This window comes from Drosophila mojavensis, unplaced genomic scaffold (assembly GCF_018153725.1).
Source record: "Drosophila mojavensis isolate 15081-1352.22 unplaced genomic scaffold, ASM1815372v1 contig_231, whole genome shotgun sequence".
Taxonomy (NCBI): domain Eukaryota; kingdom Metazoa; phylum Arthropoda; class Insecta; order Diptera; family Drosophilidae; genus Drosophila; species Drosophila mojavensis.
Window position 1 is genome coordinate 5,691,560 of NW_025318772.1, and position 23,998 is coordinate 5,715,557.

Genomic DNA, 23,998 nt, shown 5'->3' on the forward strand with positions numbered 1-23,998 from the left:
CCTCCCGGTAGTGTCATCTCGTTGCTGAAATTGAGCGGCGCCTGCAGCCGGCACTTTTCTAATTCGCCATGAAAGCCAAACTATGCCCCCGTTGTTAGAGGCATGAACAACTTGGCTGGTTCCTTGTGCAGCCACAGAGAGAGAGAGAGAGAGAGAGAGGGTGAGAAAGAGAGGAGCAGAGAGATAGGAAGCTTGTTGGCTGCGCGATGCGCAAGCTGAATAACCTTTTCTCTTTCTACGGCTTCACGGGTCACGACTGTGAGATGCCCTGTCTTTACCATGCAGAGTTTTATTTAGAGCATTCCCCTTTCATTTTGGCGAAAGAAAATTAGAACGTGGTTCTCATGCCTCTGATCTTTTTGTATATATGAGTATATTTATATGTACATATATGTATGTGTTGGCGCCTTTATGTACTGGCCGGTATGTTGTCTTTTTTTTTGCAAGCCTTTCACTGCACAAGTAACAAATACACACACACACACACGCACATAGTTCCACATTCCGGACATCGCAGACAATGTTCATTGCATGCAACTGTTGTGCCGCCCCTCGCCTCCTCAGCCTTCCCTTGGAATTCGCGTCGTGCCCAGCATTCAGTCAGCCGCATTGCAGCGAATTTTTTTAGTGCCTGGTCAGGGCGCGGTGCACGTGACTGCATGTGCCCCCTTTTCGTCCTTGCATTTGTTGTTGATGCTCCTCGTCGAGCATCGTGGAGCATGTCCTGAGCTTTTTGGCCACAGAATTGTGTGTGTGTGTGTGTGTGTGTGTGTGTGCATCAAATATTGAAAGTTTTACGACTGCCAAAATATTTTGCTGGTAGTGGCCGAACGGAGCCGTCTTATTGGTTTCTTGGCAACAGAAGCGGCCAAATCCTGAGATTTGTTTGTGTTTGGCCCAACAAGCAAAGATTGTGAAGATTACGATTTTTGGCAAGCTCAAGTCCTGCGGGAAATGTCATGCAAGGCGCAGACTGCCAACGGCTGCTATGATAAATGTGGACAGGTTTTATGTCCTTGCAGCAGAGCTCGTTTAAAGGAGAATAGTGAAAGAGATGAAATAGCAGTAGAGGATGCGACTTCCTATGCGATTCTCAGAAATTTTCGTAGTAGATTGTGCAACATTAATTATTGAAGCATTTCATTTCACAAAATACCCAAGTGAAATCCATCCATAAACCTCAGCTCAATCCACTTATTTCTCTGTTTGTTGCATTTCAAAGGCTTCCGCATTTATCCTTGTCGGCCCGTCTGGCTTCCTTAGACATCAAATTTGCTTAATGGCAAATGCATTTTGCGTGCTTGATTTACCATAAACTACAAGAATTTCCATTCTCTTCTTGCTTACTTTCTTCTTCGCCCCTTTCTAATTTACCTGGCAGTTTGTCGCAATGGCATTAATTTCTGCAACTTATGCGGCCACATCGACCGAGCCTCTGAAGCACTACCACACCACCCACCTTGGCCGCCGCCCCCGCCCCCAGCTACCGCCGTCTTTGCTGCAACCCTCTGGCCATAAATTACAGCAAACATTTGCCACAGTTCCGTTTGGATCCCTCGCCCCTCCCCCGTTGCCGGCTGGCCATGTTGCGCATAGAGCATGGAGCATGTCTGCAGTCGAAACTACTTGCAGCTATTTTCGTGCCTTAAATCGGCTTATGGCACTCGTTCTGACTGGCTTATCTGGCCGGCGTTTGGCTAGTGTGTGAGCCAAAGGGTTGCGCCTGCCCCATTGCTTCTAGGGAGTTGCCCAGCTCCATACGCGTTTGCAGAAAATCAATAATATGCCCCCCTGTCCCTCTCCACCCATCTCCGCATTCACTTCCGGGGGCCGGACTGCCGCTGCCTCTATTGTTGTCGTCGTCCTCGTTCATGGCAATAATATTTAAATGGACACTAAGACACCCCCCTCCCCTCTCGGCAGACCATTTACTTCGCGCGCCACTCTGCGCCCTTCTGCAGCTTCTTGAAAACAAACTTTTATGCACGGCCGAGCTGAGGCCCAAATGACACTGGCTGAAAATGCAACAAGAGCACAAAATTGTCCTCTCCACTTGCTAAAAATATCAAATGTGTTATAAATATGATGTAAGAATAATAAAAAATTGACAAATTCCTCAGTTAAGCTTCTCCCCTGCAGCAGCTAATATTCGAGTTAAAGCTCATGTCATTGGGGAAATCCTGCTTTAACAGTCATTTGGCTGGCGCAAAAACAAGCAACCCTCAAAAGCAGCGCAGCTGGAGTAGTAGCAGAGGAGCAGCGCAGGGCAGACCTCAGTCAAACCCTTTCCGCTTGCCCGCAGGTCACCCTGTCTGGCATACCAACTGCATTGCATTGTAATTCCAGTTGCAGACAGCGACGACGGCGGCGTAATGTCTAGTGCTGTCGTTCGCTTAGCGAGGGATGCGAAAAGCGATTTATTTCGCTTTATCAGCAATTTTGATTTTCTTTTGTCTGTTATTGAAAGCTGCATTAAGTTGGACGCGCCAGGCATTTGTCATATCGGTGATTTACTAACCTTACACCAGGCATAATCTCTTGGCCCGGAGCCCGATAGCCGGTGCAATCTGCCCTCTCCCCTCTGCTCTCTGTGGTGGTGCCCTCTCTGCCCTCTGTCGCTGTTAGGGGTGCAAAAAATAGCGCATTGCATGGCTATAGGGGCAACTAACACAAGTGCGGCTCGTTTGGGCCCGTTGTTTACGTATCCCGGCGTCAACGTGAAATTTATTGAGGTAGTTACCATGCGGCTGCAGAAAACAACGAGCCATGCAAATTCCTGCTTTTTCATGTACATACATATATTTTTATGCATTTGTGAAGCCCCAACCACTGTGGGCGGAGCTAGCTGTGTAACGGCAAACACGGCCCGGTTGCCACAGCAAACATGCATTAAAAATGATGTTGAAAGAAAGGACAGAAATGCAAAAAAAAGCGAAAAAAGAAACAAAATGGAAAAAAGTTAAAGTGGAAAAAATTTGCAAATTTGCAAATTGAATGTGCAGAGGTCGTCCAAGTGTTGTGCTTAAGGGTTAGCACGAGTGTTGCGCCATGAATACCGTTACGAATGCCACAACACGTTATGCCAAAGTCCTATACTAATACGGTACAAAAAATGTACTCCTCGTAATCCCATATGCATTACTAGCCACATACACATTATGCCAAGTTGTCATGTTTCTTATGTCACAAAAAGAAGCTACTGGCCAAAGAGGAAATGGGCAGCACCTCTATAAGCTATGCATCTGAGCGCATTTTGCTTTCTCCATTATATTTTCGATATATGCATGTCAAATAATGTATAAGCTGTTAGTGTAGAGTTGCCAGGTTTTTAGTCTTCGAGGCATTTATCGATATTGGCACGAGCCTGAAATGCTTGTCAAGTAGGCTTTGCCTGACTTGACTTTTGCTAGTCTGGCTATATCAAATCAGTTTTTTTCTCAGTTCTGAAAAATTAGACGTGGGCCAAACATTTCGGAATTTTCAAGTGAAAAAAAAAAACTAAATTCCTTTCTGAAAAGCTTCAAAAAGTTAATTTTCATTAAGTAAATTACAAATCGTCTGGAATTTTTTTTTCTTTTTGTTTTGTTTTTGTTGGCAATTGTCTTACTATCATGCTGGTTAATGTTACCCAGCGCGTTGCCGCTGGCACCAGTGTCATCTTGGGCGGTCGAAAATCCAACGGCAATGGCAACGGAACCGCAGCTGCTGTTGCCGCTGCCGCTGCTACTGCCACTACAAACAAAAGCTACGAGATTAAGTCCCAAACTCGGGCCTCAAGTGAGTAACGACAACGAAAATAAAATAATAACAACAACGAAAATGGAACAGCAACGACAGCGACAAACACAATTTTTTTCAATGTCATGCCAAAGAAAGCAAAAAAAATCGGCGATAATGAAACGAAATAGCAATAGCCAAAAGAGAGCTTAACTGTGTGAGAGCTTTGGCGAGCGGAGCAACAAACAAAAAGCAGCGCTGAAAATATTTTTGCAATATACGCAAATGCGAATTATGAGCAAGTCGTACAGGCACTCACACACACGCACTCACACATACACCTAGACGCACTCATACACGAGCACACTTGCTCGCGCATACATAGATCGCATTCACTCCCCCCCATTCGTCACCGCAAAACCACGCTCTCCATTTCACTCTCGCTCTCTCGCGTTCCGATCACTTTTTTTTTTTTTTTTTTTTTGCACAACGTTACGCAATAATCGAGTTCCATAGTTCTGTTCTTTTTGTGTTTGCAGCGTATGTATTTCGGTTTTGTTTGGGCAATCGCGCAAACACAAATAAATATACACACACACATACATACATACATGCTGATAATAGTTGTTAGAACTGACTGCTAATTGTATTTGTGTCTGTGTGCGTGTGTGTGGCCCTTGGCAACGGGCATTCAATTCGAATTCGAATTCGCACTCGCCTTTGCATTATGACTGGCCCAGTTGCAGCTGCTAACATTTGCATTGCACATATTGCGATATGAGGCCATATGAATATTAATGTGCGAATTCGCAAGTGAAATTGATATAAATCTAAAGCTGCCCAGCGTTTAATGCAAAACAAGCTTTAGGAATACAGTAGCGCCAACCAGTTTATATCGGCCAGCCGTTCTAATGACACACAGCTGATTAACACAGGCACACACACATACACACGAACGGCAACTGTCATCGTCACCGTGTCTGACTACGTCATGCACGCGTGTGCCGGCCACCGACCATCGGCTAGCGGCCAAAGGCCTGTTCGTGAGTCCCGCAATTTGGATTCTGACCATAGAACGTGCACACACGCATAATTTGCGAACGCGCCTTTTTTTTTTTTTTCTATTGTTTACTTTTCTTTTTTGACACGCATCGTAAAACTTCTCCCGCTCTTGTCACGCACGCAATTATTTGTGCGTGCGTTACGCTCTCTCTATCTCTCTCTCCCACTACGTTGATCGCCCGCAACGTGCGTTTGTTTGAAGTCAATGAACTTTTTTGCACAAATTTGCCTCGCTCTCTCTCTTTCCGTCGCTCTCTCGTTCTGTGAGCTAGGCATTTTCTGATGCGTGCGATGCGTGCGAATTTCGTTCGCATTTGCTCGCGACCTATTTCGGTGGCAGCCACCGCTCGTATTTAAAGTGCCGCTATTTTGCATGGCTCCAAAAGCACACTAACGTATCAATGTACTATTTATACTTGCAGAAATGGCGGAAGGCAATGGCGAACTATTAGATGACATTAACCAGAAAGCCGATGACCGTGGCGATGGCGAACGTACAGAGGATTATCCCAAATTGCTGGAATATGGTCTGGACAAGAAGGTACTTAAGAGCTTAATTAATATTTGAGGTATTTTTGTTTCAAATACAATTTGTCTGTCTTTTCAATTAGGTCGCTGGCAAATTGGATGAAATCTACAAAACTGGCAAACTTGCCCACGCCGAGCTGGACGAGCGCGCACTGGACGCGCTCAAGGAGTTTCCCGTTGATGGTGCCTTGAATGTGCTTAGTCAGTTCCTCGAGTCAAATCTGGAGCATGTGTCAAATAAGTCTGCCTACTTGTGTGGGGTTATGAAAACCTATCGCCAAAAGAGTCGCGCCAGCCAACAGGGTGTGCCCGCGACCGCCAGCACCATACAGGTGAAGGGTCCCGACGAAGAGAAGATCAAAAAGATTCTGGAACGCACCGGTTACACGTTGGATGTGACCACAGGTGGGTTAAATATACAATGTCATAATGCCATTCATCGATTGCAATTATAATATCGTCATCGTCTAATGCAGGACAACGCAAATACGGCGGGCCGCCACCCAACTGGGAGGGCAATGTGCCCGGCAATGGCTGCGAGGTGTTCTGTGGTAAAATACCCAAGGATATGTTTGAGGATGAGCTAATACCGTTGTTCGAGAACTGCGGCACCATTTGGGACCTTAGGCTAATGATGGACCCCATGACTGGCACAAATCGTGGTTACGCATTTGTCACATTCACAAATCGCGAGGCGGCCGTTAATGCTGTCCGACAGGTATTTAATCCCACCTTGAGTATATCAGTACATATCCAAATGTTTTCCCACCCCCTCGACCCAACACAACAGCAAGAACACCGTCCGTCCATAAAGCGCTTTGTGTTTCAAACAATATACATATCTATATATACATATATATATTTATCAAAATTTTTGTATAGTAGGTAAAAAGAAAAACGAAAAACGTTTTGGTCCTCAACACAGCCGCTTGACCCAAATTCAACAATTGAAAACTTTTAGTTCTAAGCACAAATTCGTACGATTGAAATTCCAACTACAAGAACAACAACTCCAAAGAAAACAACAACCTGAATTATCCCGATTCGGCGCTTTGAGACAAAACAAACCAAAATGATGAAACTTTATTGTTGCTACTTTAATCGCTATTGTCTATAGTCCTGCCTTCATCTTAATCGCTAACGCTCTTTTATGCTCTGCCTATTCTATATATCTGTAACTTGTTATGTATGCATGTCCTATCTTTATATAGACTATAAACATATATATATACATAATTTTACAACTTAGCACTAGATATCGAAAAAGAACAAATTTGCCAAATTTGAAAAGAGTTCTCTCTGCGATACATAATATTTGAACTGCAAACAACTATGAAACCTCTCTCCCGACTTTTGACTTAAGTTTCTTTAGTTCTTTTTAAATTTTTCTTAACCATTAGTGAATTTGTAGCTCTAGCATATACGAATCGTAGCTTATATATAATGACTTGACTCTCAACTTTGTAGGGGTACGTTTTCATTGTCTGGTTTTATTGAAAACAAAAAAATTATACACAAGCCGAGCATGTCCTCTACTATACTAACAATCCAGAATTCTACAGAGCTTTCATTATAAAAAAGAAACTACAACTAACAAACTTTTTACTAACTAATTTTATAATAATATTTCAAAATGCCGCAACGAAAATGAAAAAATCTCTGCAAAACATTTCGAAATTGGTAATGCAAAATTCTTATACATTAAAAAATATTTAATTTTGATTTGAAAAGCTCCGACCAAACAATGCCCCGAACCAACCAACCAACCAAACCTGACCAACCCCTCCGACCTTTACCCCATTTTGAGTTCTTATACAAAATTATTACTCAGTTATTAAATTATGATTTAAATTTTTATTTATTATAATTAACATTGAATTGGTATTAAAAATCGTTTTACCTTCCCCCCCACAATTTAGCTCGATAATCACGAAATAAAACCCGGCAAGTGTCTGAAAATAAATATAAGCGTACCGAATCTGCGCCTTTTCGTAGGCAATATACCCAAGTCAAAAGGCAAAGATGAAATTTTAGAGGAATTTGGTAAACTTACAGGTAAATTGAAACGAAATTAAAACAGCTATTTAAAATTTTCAACTATGTAGCTTTACGAAAGGTCGCTTCTCTTTCTTTCCCAAAAGCGCCTTTTTCTAAAGCTATACGAACAAATCGGCTTTAAATTGTTAAAACAAAAATCCAATTGGCTCATTAAAACTGAATTGGCTAATTGAACAGGCAGGCATTTCTGTATTGTAGCATAGGTCAGGGTGTAACTTCTCCGCAGGGTATTATCTTTTGATTAATTTAAGTTTTATTGTTTTATCATATCATTTCACATCCAACCATGTCCATTGCCATCCAACCACCACCACCACCACCACCTGCCATTCCATTACCATTACCAACATATGCAGTACAAGTTCATGAATTCAAACAATATTTGAAAAAGCGTCCGAGGCTCTTTTCAAATGCGACCACGACAATAATATCAGATTCCATTATTGATGCACCGAACCAGCAGATCATTCATATATATATATATTTACACACACTTCACTCACTCACCCAATAATACAGCTACAGACACGCCCATAATACGCTTCAATAACGATATAAAAGCATTTCTTTTATACTAAATATATTATCTCCAGTCATTAACTTTGCGTACGAAAACCAAAATGCAAAACGAAACAAAAAAAATGTTTAAAAATTATTCAAAAATTATGCATTGCATATTCTTTTCGTAAATGGTTTTAAGTTGTATACCCTATAACATAGGACTCTAATAGAGGTGTTTATTCTTTTCGAAGGTTGTGATTGTTAGGTCATCTGCAATTGGTGTCAAAATTATTGAATTGTGTATTGTGTATGTTTCCGAAAGGTAAGATTTGACAGCCGAAAACTCGCAACAGATGACTTCTGATGAACAACTCTCGGTAGTGAAACAGCAAATGAATACATGTAAAATCACAGCAAACAAATTATTAGCTAAATCCTAATCGAATACTTTTATAAATTCTTTTTTATTTGGCACGAATAACCAACTAAGAACTTAATCTACAAATTCTTAAGCCTAAGTCTAGATCTTACAAATTTTTTAAGTCATCACGCACATCCTATACACACACACACACACACACACTCACACTGAAACACCCACGAAACAACCATAATTTTTCACCCAGAAACTAAAAAAAAAAAAAAAAACCAAATCGAAATCCCCAAAAAATCGCAGTACCAATGGATACAAATTTTTCATAGCAAATCAAAATTTTCTTTTGTTTTGTGTGAACTTTTGAACAATTGCAGCTAAATGATTTTGAAATTCGGAAAGGCAAAAAGATTGGTGTTACGATATCATTTAACAATCACCGGCTATTTGTCGGCAATATACCTAAAAATAGAGATCGTGACGAATTAATTGAGGAATTTTCTAAACATGCACGTAAGTGATCCAAAACAAAACAAAAACAAAAAACCAAACAAATGAAATCAGCTAAACCACAAAAAAAAAAAAAAATAAAATAAAATAAAAAACCCTCCAACCAAAAACTTTCATACAAATAAATAAAACCCAACCAACACCCCCCAGCGAATTGGTAAAAGTAAGCGTAAGGCATCCAACTTTTTAGGGGCGATACTTGCAGACAGCCAGAATTGAAAATAGCTGCAGCAGCAACAAAGTACTAATTGGATTTTTGTTTTGCAATTTTCGCTTTTAAAAATTCTTCAAAATTTGAATAATCATGCCACACACACAATCCCATTAAAAAGGAAATGCCCAATGAGCCAAACTGTGATACGGTTTAGCTTATTTAACTCTACTATCTCTCCCCCTCTATGTCTCTCTCTCTCTCTATCTATTTTTCTATCTATCTATCTATCTAGCAAATACAACAAAAAATTAATTGTTACACTTTAATTATGATTTGTATTAATTTAATTCCACTAAATGTGCCCGATTTGCTGACATTGAAAACCTGTAGCTAAACAATTTGCCAAAACAAACAAACATTTTTGAATATTTTTGAAAGCATCAGAATCGCGTAAATTTTTGATTTAGAGCAGAAACAACATATAAAATTATTAATCGCGCACACAAACAACCAACCTCCATATTAATTTGGTTAGGCAAATACAAATACAATTCGTATATATAGATCTCTGTTCTGGCCAATCATATAACTATGGTAATGACTGGAGAAAACACTTACTGTAAACGTGTTAATCCCCCACCCCAAACTCATTTTACTCTATCTTTCTCTATCAAACTCTGCAATTCGATGGAAACTCAATTCAAATTCTAAATCAAAATCAATATATATACTATATATAATATATATACGTGTGTTTCTTACTATATCTGTGTCTTTCTCAGTGTATACTATCCTGTTACTGTTTTTGTTTTACCTACAAAAGAAATACTCAAGCTCAGTGTGTGCTCTACAATAACTCCTTATATAAATATATATATCAATTTTAACTTAATTTTTTTTTTGCAACTCGTAAAAAGCAAAAAAAAAAAAAAAAAAAAAAACAGAAGCAACATCAACCAACGGTATTCCAGTTATTTTTTCGTTTTTCTTATAAAAGCCTCTCTAAGTGTGTTCATTTCAAACTACTTATACACTACTGTCTCTCTCTCTCTCTCTCTCTCTCTCTCTCTCTCTCTCTCTGTGTCTATATCTTTCTATATACGTATATGATTATGCGAAAATATACACATCGAATTCGTTTAGCTTAGCGCATTTACTTTTTCAAAAATATTTAAAAACAAAAATCAGCAAAGAATCTGTTGGCATTGGTTTTCAAAATCACCTTTACCGAGTGTAAACGATACGATTAACTTAATATTGAAGAGCTCAGAAATTTGCATTATTTTACCATGCACAGCCTCCGCTTGTCATGTAAAATGTTGTGCATTTCTGTTATTTATTTAATACATTAATTTCAATTTAATTTAAAGTGCGGTTCTTAATGCCATTAATACACCGACACACACACACACACACATTTACATAGATACACTCAGCCATTCACACACACAAAAATACAAATACTTTTTTGTTGTATTTCTCTCTCTCAATCTCTATATATATATTTGTGTGTGTGTGTGTGAAACTAATCTATTCCGTAGTTGTGCATTTAATTAAATGACAATTTGTACTATTCAAAAATCATACTAATAATTACCACATTTTCCTTTATAATCCTTGTAATCCATAACAAAATTCGTAGCTGGCCTCTACGAGGTAATCATCTATAGCTCGCCCGATGACAAGAAAAAGAACCGCGGCTTCTGTTTTCTCGAATACGATTCACACAAGGCGGCTTCATTGGCCAAACGGAGACTTGGCACTGGTAGAATTAAGGTAAGTATTAAAACCGATCCAGGGCGCCGTGTATCCCTTTAAAACCAATAATTATACTCGCAGGTCTGGGGATGTGATATTATAGTCGATTGGGCTGATCCACAGGAGGAGCCGGATGAACAAACAATGTCTAAGGTTAAGGTACTCTACGTGCGAAACCTAACGCAAGACGTTACAGAGGATAAACTGAAGGTTGGTTAAAAATACAATCATCTCAATCTGGGCAAAATTGGAAAGTGTATCTCTTGCAGGAACAATTCGAGCAATATGGCAAAGTGGAACGCGTCAAGAAGATAAAAGACTATGCCTTTATACATTTTGAGGATCGTGATAGCGCCGTCGAAGCTATGCGTGGCCTTAATGGCAAGGAGGTCGGCGCCTCAAATATTGAGGTATGTTCTATAACTGAATACAATTATAAATGAAAATGTATATGTATGTATACATTATACTGCAATATTGTTTAATAGGTCTCACTCGCCAAACCACCATCGGACAAAAAGAAAAAGGAGGAAATACTGCGCGCACGCGAACGACGCATGATGCAAATGATGCAGGCGCGTCCAGGAATCGTTGGGTAAGTTCCACATTGACCCGTTAGGTGTCCACACTCATTTGTATATACATATATATATATGTGTACACGTACACCCAAAATAATCCTTGTCTAGCACAACATGAAATTGGCGCAAAATTCAAAAATCTATTCATTTTAATTACAATTGGCTTCGAGATTTTGGTTCATCTAAAAGAAGTTTAAATGAAATGTTTGCTTTTCAAGTCGCCATTGTCCATTGTATGGAATCCGTTTGTGATTCATTTAATTTATATAATTTTGTATTTTCTTTCTTTTTATTGCCAATTGCGAAATGCCAATCGCCTTGTGATCAAATGGGTGATCCCACTTGTTCGTTGCTTCACTGCCACCCACCACAACACGACAACAACAAAACAAAAAAAACAAAAAATAATAATAATAATGACAATAATAATAACCCCAACCCTTTTAAAATTGGTTGACTTGTAAAGATTTGAAACATTGTCTCCATACAGAAATCTGTCGCCGACACACCCCAGCATGATGTCCATCACACCCGTGCGCCTACCAGGGGCGCGTATGCCCCTCCGCACACCGATGCCCCGTGAATACGGTAAGTTGGGCAAATACGCCAATAAGTGAACCAATCGATTATTCTCATCAAGTATATCAAGAATATCTGAGTGTATACATACTTAACGAGCCCCCGCACATGTGTGTGTGGCTCCCAAATAAGAGAAAACTAGAAAAAAACAGATCGGAAGATCGCAGGAGGAACATTTGACTTTAGATTCGTAGTAATTCGAATACAAACGAGCGTAATCTTTGAGTGTACCTTATTTAATAGGTTATATTTAGTTAAATCTTAGATAAATGTATTTGCTCTACTAAGCCACAGCGAAAAACTAACAACTAAAGTTGTTGAACTAAAACTAGCCAGATACATCTAATTGGCCTGCAGCTTACATCTTTAAGTTATCATATCCAATGCCAATATTTGGTTTTTCATTCAACACCTTTTATCGTTTTTATCGTCTCTCTCATTTTAGTTAGTTATTTTAAGGTTAGAAAGCGCGATGCCCACTAACTTGTACGCTCGTGCCCCTAAATACTTCTACTACTATTCTATACTACTACTTCTACACACACACACACACACACACACACACACACACACACTCTCACACACACAAAATGCCTTAGCACCTACCCGCAGTCTAGTATCCAGCTAGATTGAGACTAACCAATTGATAATTGAGATATTGATTTAACCAATTTGCGCACACACATAACCAAACTTTGATTGAACATAACCTCATTTGTTTTCACTCAGCTATACGTAAATATTTCATATTTGCAAGTTTTGTATGTTAATGCTCTTCCTCTTTCTCTTTCTCTCTGTTCATTTTCATTGTTTGCATGCCTGATTCTTTTCGATGTTGTCATACGTTCATTCCATATATATATATATATACATATATATATTTATTTACTTTTTTCTTTATCTTCGGCTCTCCTTCTCCTACATCTTCAAGATGCTGTACTCTCTGACAACAACAACTATAACTTACTAATACCACTACACATAGTTAGACTTAACCTCTAAACGTTGTTCATAGCTGTGTTTATCATAATTAAACGTTGCCATTGTGTTCTCTGTGTAGCGAATGTTAAGCACCCTGTATACTGTTTGATGTTTTATCACCGGTAAGTAATCCAAGCCATCAATCTACTTATACCAACAACATCTATATTGTATGTGTATGTGTGTCTGCCACGCCCGCCATACCCAACATACCGTCCATCCATCCCATTCAGCGTTCAGAACGCGCCTAATTCGAGTTACAAATTGGTCAAGCGCAGCTAAGACAGGCTCTCTTCTCTCCCCCATTCGATACAAACATACTACGTATACATACATACACGCATTCTCCAATGTCACGGATACACGCCAAACACACACATACAACGCCTCGTAACACACGAATTGTTCCGTAATTAACCTTTAACCGTAATCCTATTCCCACAAATCCACATGTTTTGCGAAATTCTAGACTACGATTATGATTATTTTGGCTATTCAGAATTTCGTCCTGGCTTCGGTGCTGATACGTACTACGATGACGTTTATCGTGCCTATGAAGGCGAATATAGCTATTATGATTATCCGAACGCCGCCAGCGGCAATGGAGCTGCCGGTGGTGGCATCAACGGCGGTGCTGTGGCCATGTCAAACAATTCGGGCGGCGGTTCCATCCCGCTGAGCCCCTCACAGCGCTCATCAAGATCCCAGCAAGGTGGCTCAGCCAATTCGCCAGTGATTATGGTGCGTGTTTTTGTCCTACTTTGCCGCAGACTCGCAGCTACAGTAGTCGCAACAAACAACAGTCACACACGACGCACACAGAAACACAATTGTTGTACTGTACTTCTGTAGAGTTTTTGAAAATACGTAATGTAGTTTGGATGTAATTGGATATTTATTCGGCTTTATTTGACTTCTCGATATCGAGCCGCTGACCCAGCAGCCCTCAGCTCTCAGTGAGGCCGATTGTTTAATTTTGTTTTGATTTTCAGCTTCATTGCCTATTTTGTTGTAAGACGGAAATTAATTAATTTCGACAACTTTTTATTTTCGTTTACAAATGTCAAAATTTGCATGCTCAATGCTGCCAACTGCATAAACACGACCCAACAACAATTTACACCGCGCAGCACAACATCATTCCACACACACAAAACACGATCCACAGCCACTGCACACACCACACCACACCACCACCCACAACAGCTCACAGACCCTAACGACATCTTTTGGCCAATATTTGAGCAATGGAAACAAATTATTATGCTTTAATATGCAACGCTTTGCTTTACGTCCTGGAAACTAACAAATCGAACCACAACTAAATTGTAATTCCCTGCGCTTATTATGCTTTATCTGAAATGTGCTTTACTGCATTTAATGCTTATTTATCGCAATGCTTATTAATTTATATTTTTATGTTAATCATCGTGCTTTTTAAAATTTGTTTAATTCATATAATTAGTTTTAATGCCTTTAGTTAAAAAAAAAAAAAAAAAAAAAAAAACTAAATTAAACAAAAATATGTAGCCTACTTTTAAGAAATGCCCATTGCTTTACTTAACGCTTATTATTTAATATTTTGAATTATGAAAATTTAGTAAAAATTTGAATATTGTGTCCATCGCAAGCAACAGAAAGTCATACAAACAAATTTTGATAGAGCTTAAGCTCGATTCGTTAATAGATACCGAAAATCTTGCGCTGTGATTTGTTGTTATGAATACAATTCCTAAATTATATTTTAGAGGCAGTAAAATTTGCATTTGTTGCTCGATTCGAGCGATACTCAGTACACAGACAATACACCAGAGACAACAACACAAATATTAAAATATATATTAGCATTTTTTCTTATCAATCAAACGTAATTTTCATATACATAATATATTTAATTCATATAAACATTAATAATATATACATACTTTTATTATTGTATGTAAATACAAGAATCTAACGCGTTTATTTCGATTTTTCTTTTCTTTCTTTTCTTTTTATATATGTTCTTGTTATACTCTTATATATACAAAACAAATCATTTGTTTTTCGGTAACAAACAAAATTTGAAAACTTTGCAAACCAAAAAAAAAAAAAAAAAAAAAAAAATTATATATATGTTCGTCAAACTATACAAAATTCCTAAACAAAAATTCTCTACCAAAAACCTAAAAACCTAAAATTAATACAACCAAACAAACAACCAACGACCAAATCAACAAAATTGTTATCAACCCAAAATACCCGCTATTTAATGATTTGCCCAACCGTCTTTCCTCTCTAAAAACTAAATTCGAAATTTGCAACTGCATTCGACGTCAAAATTTTGAATCCAATTGTATTTTATTATAATTTGATATGATCAAAATTCATTATCTTGGCGATCCATATATATTTTATATATATATATATCTTACACTCAATTTATATTATTATAAAAAAAAAAAAAAAATACTGTTAAACTGAAAAAATTCGAACTCCAACCAAAAACAAATCAATCAACGCTCAAAAACCTGGAATATCTGAATATGGAATCATACGGAATGCCCCGCTCTGGAATATGTATAAATATACAAAAACAATTGAAATGAAACACACTCACACACACGCATACGCATACGCAAACACGAACATGCACACTCTGTCTCACACACACACACACACACACACACACACACTACAAACATGCATGCATGCCATTGCAATCAATGATGATAATTAGGGAGCTGGTCGTGGGCATGGAATCACAGTCCCGCGTGGACGAGCCGTTGGCCAGCGTGGCAGCATCAGTCGTCTGGGGGCCCAGCCAGTGCCACAGGCGGCGGCGGCGGTGGCGGCGGTGGGACAGGCGGCGGCGGCGGCTCATCGGGGGGCGGCCACCGTTCAGGGGGCGCCGGCAGCAACCGGGGGGGTCCGTGGGGTGGCACCAATGCGTCCCAGCGCTCCTGGCACCCAGCACGTCAAGCCGCTACAAAATTTACCAGGTGAGCTCAACAACCACAACAAACAAACAAACAAAACCAACCAAACAACAGCAACAACAACAAAAAGACAAACCAAAAAATCCAAAATCCAAAAACATGCTCAAGACGTTCAACGTTCAAATGCAACAACTGCAGCAGCAGCAGCAGTCGCAGCAGCAACAACAACAACCACCAACACGAACACCATCAAACAGCAACAGCAACAATCTCAAATGCATAACAATACAAATTCATATAAATTAATAAGTAAAGCCAAGTAAAATGTTACCACCCAACCCATATAAATACACACACACACACACACATATATATATAAGCACACCTACACACAAACACACACACCACAGACACATTCACACCCGCACACGCACACACAATGATTTTGAGTGGTTTTAACCACCCACGAAGCTTAAAATGGGAGCGTTTCCAGGTTCACTAAATGTCGTGATTTTTTTACCCATAATTTATATCGTTTTTTTTTTTTTCATTTTGCATTTTGTAAATGTGTTTCAATGTTGTAAAACAAAAGCCAGTTGTTAAATATTCTCTTTTTATATATATCTTTTAAATGTCCTATTTATTACATACATCATATATATTTATATTATAAATATATTTTCTTAATGTAGCTTTTTAAACTCTTGCTGCTTTTGGATTTTCGTCACGAAATTTTCATCAGTTTTGTATCATTTAAACAGCGCTAAAATGTATGCTACAGTTTTTGCATGCACTTAGCTTTGACTTGGTCAAAAGCAGCAAGTGGCAACAACACACACACACACACACCGAAACACATACACTACACACGCACATACACACACACACACACACATCTACACAATACACTCACACGCTCTCACGCACATGTATATGGAAAGCCAGTATAACAAATTATATGAATGCATATGTATGTTGAGGTACATATGCTGTGTAAACGTTTATGAATCGATTAGTATTTAAATATTGTCATGCCCGCCCGCCCATCTCCCCCTGTTTTACTACTACTACTACTACTGCCTGCTACTGCTGGTATCAACTGTGTTGTTAGGAGTCAGTGGAGAGTTGAAGATACACCCTTGTCTCCCCCAATGATTGCTCCCCAACATCAAATCCTTTCAATCAAATTGACGTACGTGTATATAATTTTTTTTTTATATATTTTGGTTACACAAAAATAATAATGAAATATTTGATGCGTTGGCACAATATTTTTCTAAATTTTGAGTATAAATCTATGTATGTTTAATAAAGTTTAAGTTCATGCTTTGCTAATCAATAAACAGTTCAAATTCAATATTAGTATCCATATCCTCTATATAATTATATATACATATATGTGTATTTATACCGATCTATAAATAAATAACACAACACATCTATTTACTCACATATAAATGTTTTTATTTGGTTAAATACTTGTATATATAAATATATATATATCTAAATTTTCTGTTGTACAACAAATACTAATCGATTCGTGTATTCTGTTTTAACGATAAACACAACCCAACACATCTTTTTTTTTTTTACATATGCAAAATATAATTTGTTAAACATATTGTATGGCTACATATACATAGCAAGAAAATGCACGCTTTTGCCCCATATCGTTCATTTTAGCCGAGGCAAAAGCGTGGCATACAAACATCTTTAGTTAAACATACTATTTTACACGCTTTACTTATAAACGCCCACATTTTATATTCTCCATCCACATTTGGTAAGCTTAATTTGGTTGTTTTTTTTTTTTTTCTACTTAGAACGGCTTCATTCAATCATATAAATTTATAATATATATATTTGACTCAACACACACACTACACAAAAAAAAATTGTATCAAAAACAAAAAAAAAAAGAGAAAAAAAAACATCTAAAATCTGTTTCTAGCTGGATCTGCACTCAAGACATTCATGGAGGGCAACTAAGCGTAGCTCCTCGGTCGTCAGTTCCGCGCGCAGCGACAAAAGTCGTTCGCCGAGCAAGAAACTGAAGCGTCAGAGCTCCTCAAGTACCAAAATTAAATCACACAAATCCAAGAAGCATTCACGCAAGTCCAAGTCATCTCGAACCGAAAAGAAAAACGAAAAGAGGAGCTCTAACTAAAAAAAAATTATGATAAAATTAATACATACACACACACACACACACACCCCCATCGAAAAGCCTGATTTTAAGAAATCCTTATTTTGAGAAACCAACACGTACACTCAAAATTTCTCATTTTCATTTCCAAAAAGAGATCAGTTCAATTAACATTCAAGAATATCAAATCATGAAGAAAAGGCTAAAGCTAATCCCATAATCAACGCTATATATATATGTACCACAAAATTCCAAATTAGTTTCTAACGAAAAACAGGCGAACAAGACACCAGAGAATTCTTAAGAGATACAGCGCTCCATTTGAAGATTGGAAGAAGAAAAAGAAACCCCAAAACGACTCGATTAACACACATTGTCGTCCTCCCTTAACAAATCCTCACATTTAATTACATGTTGTTTAATAAGCGATAATATCATGTACAATGTTTTATCTACACGTGCACTACTACCCCTCACAAATACACACACGCACATAAATACACTCACTATTAATCGCTTACACTACACACTAGACACCTGCACTCACAAACACACATACAAACAAACACACACATACACACACACACACACACACACACACACACACACACACATACTCACATCTGTGTCATGTTTGTGTAAAAAACCAAGTCCCCGACGTTTATGTCTAATTAATGAGATTTTCTACATTTTGTTGTGTAATTGTATGCAGAAAATATGAGCTACCTAAATAAAAAAAGCAAAAATATGTGTGTGTATTATATTCTATATTTTTAATTTCTTACAAAACAAAAAGTTATAAAAAATAACTAAATATAACAAAACATAAAAATACCCGCAGATCTCCATAGCCCACCCAAAAAAAAAAAAAAAAAAACTCTCTTAAAAATAAACGAAATATTTACCACGAAAACGAACAATAGCAAAAAGAACTGTTCCATTTGTGTAGTATTAACAACCAATTTTAACTCTCTCTTTTTTCTCTTTTTAAATCCGTTCCACACCCACCACACACCACCCACCAAATGCAAAAACAAACAAACACACACGCAAACGCAAACATATACAACAACAACAACAACAACAACAACGCATATGCATTCCTGTTGGCCAACTGCAGTAGTCGGTAAACGTAAGTTCGATGGAGGTCACCAAAATCCGGCAGATGTTAAGCGACGTTACCAGAGCGGTTTAATAGGAAATGGCGGCAGTTGGGGCAGTTTACCGCTACCACAGCAACCTTTAGGCACAAATGGTGAACAGTGGTATATGGATACGTTTTCGGCATGGAGTTAAAAACAACAACAACAACAATGACAGGCAACTACAGTTAATAAAAAACAACAACAACAACACACACTCGGAACTTAGAAGGCACACCAACAACAACAACAAGAACTACTACTACTACTACAGCTACTGCAACGCAGCATACATATATACATATGCATATATGTGTATATATGACTTTTATCTTTTCCAATCTAAAGCAGCGTGTAGCAAATTAAGTCCTATATAAGAAGAGCAATTGGGTGTTATAAAACCCTTTTAATACTTTCGATTAGGTACTGCTTTGCACATCTCTCTCTTTCTCTCTCTAATTCTATCTCTATCTCTATATAAATCAGAAAGAAATAATTATTATATACATTTATATAGCATATCTATAGACTTGCCGCAGCATTTTAGCAAACAACATATTTCGTTCAATTTTTATAATCGCATAATACAAATTCTAAATAATAATTAGAGCATTTTGCTAAAACAAATTTTAAAGGCAACATGAATACAAAACAAAAACATAAAAAAAACGATCGATCCCCTTTTAAAATTCAAAAACTACATACGTTTTTAACTTGAAATGGAAACAATAATTGAGCAAATATAATAAACTGATAAAAGAGAAAAACAAAAAAACGAAACCAGAAAAAGCAAATAATTACATATAAAGTCTATTTATATCAATATAGTGCAGTTAGGCTCATATTGATTTTAAAACTTAAGCAACTTTTTATACATAACGCGTAAACCAAATTGAAAAACAAGAAAAAAAAAAACAAACAAAAAGTAATTAACATTTTACTACTATTTGTATAAAACAGAATCAAGCAGAAAATCGAAAAGGAGAAAAAATTGCACACAATAAATTAAAACGAAAAAAAAAAACACTAAAGATTTCCTTTAATTGTAAATATGAAAAAAAGAAAAGAAATTAAAAAATTACATACATTTAAAGCTCTAAAGAATTGATCAAACGCATAAAATTAATAAAGTAATTCAGAAGCAAAGCTTAATGAAGAAACATTGACTGAAATTATATAAAAAAAAAAAAAAGATAAATGCAAAATGCGAAAATCCATTAAATTCGAAATTAGTCTTGAGATCGAAGTTAAGGAAACTAAAACTTAAAGTTAAAGCGCAGCAGCGATTGGCATTATTATATAATGCCTGTGACTCTGCACGTTGGCAAGACTTTTCGATTAAATTGCAAACTATTTTAGGTAACTTGAAATCAATTAAATACAAAACCCCAATAATGTATGTAGAGCTAAGAAATTGCACAAATTACAAATTAAAAAAAAAAAAAAATTAAAAAGAAACTGAACACGCAAAGCATAAAGATACAGCTCGCTAGCTACAGCTACAGCTACAGAGATACAAACGGCAGTTGAATTGCTGCTATCGAGATGCAACGAATTAGTAAGACAAACTAACACACTTAAACACATACACACACATCACAAGCAGTTAAAAAAAAAGAAGAAAGAATAATAATAAGTAAGAACTATAAATTTTACAAAGGAATAATATTATAGGGAATTTAATAACGGCAAAAATTAAATCTAAATATTAATATATACAAAAATAATAACAATAATAATAATAATTTACGAAATCAATTAGCCTCCCAAAAAAACATATTAAAAGAATTTTCCAAATTTATATTCAGTTTCTTGTTTTATCAACTCTTTAAAAGTTGACATTCTTAGAGTGCTGCAATAAGTTCATAGTAAACCGCAACCGGGTATAGCAACTCCATAATATATATAAGCATTATTTAACTGTAACTCCATGCCTCTTATACAACAACAACAACAAACATCAAAATGAAAACATGAAAAACGAAACAAACAAACAAAAAAAAAAAAAAAAAAAAAAAATTTTATTAAAATTTCGCAAAATTTTAATTTCCGTTTCAATATGTATTTTTTATGAAAATTTTTGCTAGATCTCAAGTAAAGCAAAAACACGTAACTAAAATGTATAAACGATTAAATTAGTTATAATTGAATAACAAGCAAAACTTCCAATTTTAAACTCAAGAACAATTATAATGATGATGATTAAGATGAAAAGTTTTTTAAAGCGTATCTATAAACATTGTTCAGCAAGCGCCTAAAACGGAATATATATGATATTTTAAAATTGAAACACCAATATATACACACACCCACACTCACAAAAACACAGATACAGTTACACATACACAGATAAACAAAAACACCAAGCAGTTGCCTAAAGTTAAACAACAAAAAACTTCTAAACTTGCGCAAAACAAAAACAAATTTGCGACACCAGCAAAGAACTTTAATACATAATAATAATAATAAACATTAGCAAACAACAATAAGAACATTTACTACCAATTCTAAATGACCATAGTTAAGCTTAAATTTAGTGAAACACACACACACTCAACACAACACTCAACACACACACCCACACAGATAAACAAACATACCCTAATATTTAAAAGTACACCCTTTGCAGGAGAGTAAACTGCAGCAGCAGCAGCCGCCGCAGCAAAGTGTGCGCCATTTTCTAACTATATAAAACTAAACGTAAAGAAGCAACAATTAAAAACCATTTCAAAACAAACAAAACCAACCACAAATAATTAACCATTTTATTACTATTTTTTTTTTACCAAGTTTTGTTATGCATTTTTTGTTCTAATTTTCATCAATTGTTGCCTACGAAAAAGTTTTTATTTTTATTATCATTTTTTTTTTAACACACACAAACATAGCAAAAAAAAAAAAAAATTAAAAAACTAAAAAAAAAATAACATACGCCGCGACTTTTTGCATGATGAACATTTTTTCGCTTTTGCCTTAGAAAAGAAAAGCAAACTATGAAGAAATGAAGAAATTTTCGAAAGTTTTGGTGACTTTTTCAAACTGGAGCCCAATTCAAATTGCAAATATATGTATACATATGCTTAATGATAAACGTTTTGTTTAATTTGATACTGTACTGATTTTATATTGTTTTAAATTTGTAATCTAATTTATAAGTCTTAATTGTTAATGTGTTCTAATTGTAAACTACAAAGAAAATTGGCAAAACCTGTTACACAATCCGTTCAAGTTTTCACTTTGGTTAAATGAAGAAGACAAGAAAAAAACAAAACAAAAATGATAAACTAAAATACAATACTCGACTAATTGAAATGATGTGCCGTTGATGCCTTTGCGGTCATATAATTGTTTTCAAATTCTCCCAAACACACCCCCCCTCGTTTTGGAAATGTTAAAAATTGTTCTTTCGAAACTCCTTGCCTTTATATTTGTGTTAAATATGTATTGTAATTTGTAATTTTGTTTAATTTTTTTCGGGAAAGCAAAAACGTTTGGCAAAAATAGTTTTTAATTTGAATATTTAGTTTTGTTTGTGCGCTTAAGTTTTCAATATTATGTTATATAAATAAATATATATGCATAAATATATATATTTCAATAATATAATAAACTATATGAATATTAATTTTTAGCAAAATATTTTTACGCCTAAACTTAAAGCACTAATGTTAAAGAATATTTACCGAACTTATTTGTTTAGCTGTTTAATTGGTTTTAATTTTCAACATTTTTGTCTATTCTGAGGAGGAGAAAGCGCAAGCAAATATTCGATTTTTTTGTTTTGACCCAGCTCTTAATATACTTACTTACATATATCCAACAACAACAACAATAACTGTATACGTGTGTAAATTGAATGGAAACTCTGAAACAAGAATCAAATCACAGAAATAGAAATTTATAACATAAATTTGCAAGCGGCGCATGGAAACTGAAGCAAAAAATATGAAAAATATATTTCAAAATATGTAGAAAACAACAAAACAAAAGAAAATACAACAAAAACTTTACATGAATTGTGATGATGCAAAGGCAAGATTTAATCATAATTACTAAATCTATATATACATACATATATATAAAATATATCTTTCTCTATAAAAACAAATTTATATATATATATATATATATATATATGAGTATATAGTGTATATGTAGATATAGGAGTGTATAATCTAACTTTACTTTTAAACAGACTGCGTACGTATTAAAATTTTTAAAATTAATTTGTGTAAAATGTTTTAAGTTTTTGAAAAATTGGCAAATAAAGAAAACAATAAAAATTAATAAATAAAAAAAAAAAAAAAAAACAAAGCTCTGTTGAATATTGAAATATACCAAACAGTACTCGAGAGTGCAAAAACTTTTTTCCAAATTAATATAATCATTTCTTTTTTCAAATTTTTCAGCAAAACTTTCGTTTTAAATTTTGGTATTTGAGCGTATATTTCAAGATCACACATGAAATTGGCTAAAGCGCAGCTGTTTATAAAGCAGCAGTCTTAGGAGCGACTGTATATAGAGTCGCCGTAGTTTATCAGTTTTATCAGCCTCCAAATACACGATGCAAATTTTACATAGAACTAGAACCGTCAGTTTCCAGTGTCAATTGTTTATACGAATTATATACTATTCTGCAAATCTGGATAATATTTGTTATGACAAACAGTCGAAAATTTATACCATTAGAAGATATCTTAATTTGTTGTCTTATTAGCTGCACATTTACGTGACTTTCTTCTTAACTCTTATTGAACGAATTTTTTTATATGTATACTTTTAGTTTGTGTGTGTTTTCATTTATTATATTTTCAAATAAATTGTAATTTTTTTTTTATAATAATAATTTGATAAAATGAACATCACAACAAATTTGCATACATGTCACACGTATGAGGAACTTATATAAGCCGTGAACGTAACGTCGCCAATTATTATAAAACAAAGAAATGAAAAATGAACATTTGAAGATCATTCAGAAATGTGGGTG

At 36.0% G+C, this 23,998-nt stretch overlaps 1 protein-coding gene across 18 annotated transcripts in view; it reads left to right on the forward strand.

The window, feature by feature from the left end:
- The window catches only part of LOC6575077 (heterogeneous nuclear ribonucleoprotein R), a 46,627-nt gene extending 27,462 nt beyond the window's left edge, over positions 1-19,165 (forward strand). For 3 of the 18 annotated variants that reach the window (XM_015167824.3, XM_015167826.3, XM_015167829.3), the window contains 12 exons: positions 5,202-5,320; positions 5,391-5,712; positions 5,784-6,025; positions 7,227-7,362; positions 10,546-10,679; positions 10,743-10,871; positions 10,931-11,071; positions 11,150-11,256; positions 11,709-11,830; positions 13,272-13,543; positions 15,522-15,783; positions 18,987-19,165. In XM_015167824.3, coding sequence (XP_015023310.1) covers positions 5,202-5,320; positions 5,391-5,712; positions 5,784-6,025; positions 7,227-7,362; positions 10,546-10,679; positions 10,743-10,871; positions 10,931-11,071; positions 11,150-11,256; positions 11,709-11,830; positions 13,272-13,543; positions 15,522-15,783; positions 18,987-19,162 — 2,162 coding nt within the window. In that variant the 3' untranslated portion in view covers positions 19,163-19,165. Of the gene's footprint in view, positions 1-3,457; positions 3,778-5,201; positions 5,321-5,390; positions 5,713-5,783; positions 6,026-7,226; positions 7,363-8,616; positions 8,753-10,545; positions 10,680-10,742; positions 10,872-10,930; positions 11,072-11,149; positions 11,257-11,708; positions 11,831-13,271; positions 13,544-15,521; positions 15,784-17,671; positions 18,615-18,986 lie in introns of those variants that run through there. The other 15 variants (XM_015167819.3, XM_015167831.3, XM_002001061.4 and 12 more) reach the window with 15 other exon arrangements.
- Positions 19,166-23,998: the final 4,833 nt, after the last annotated feature.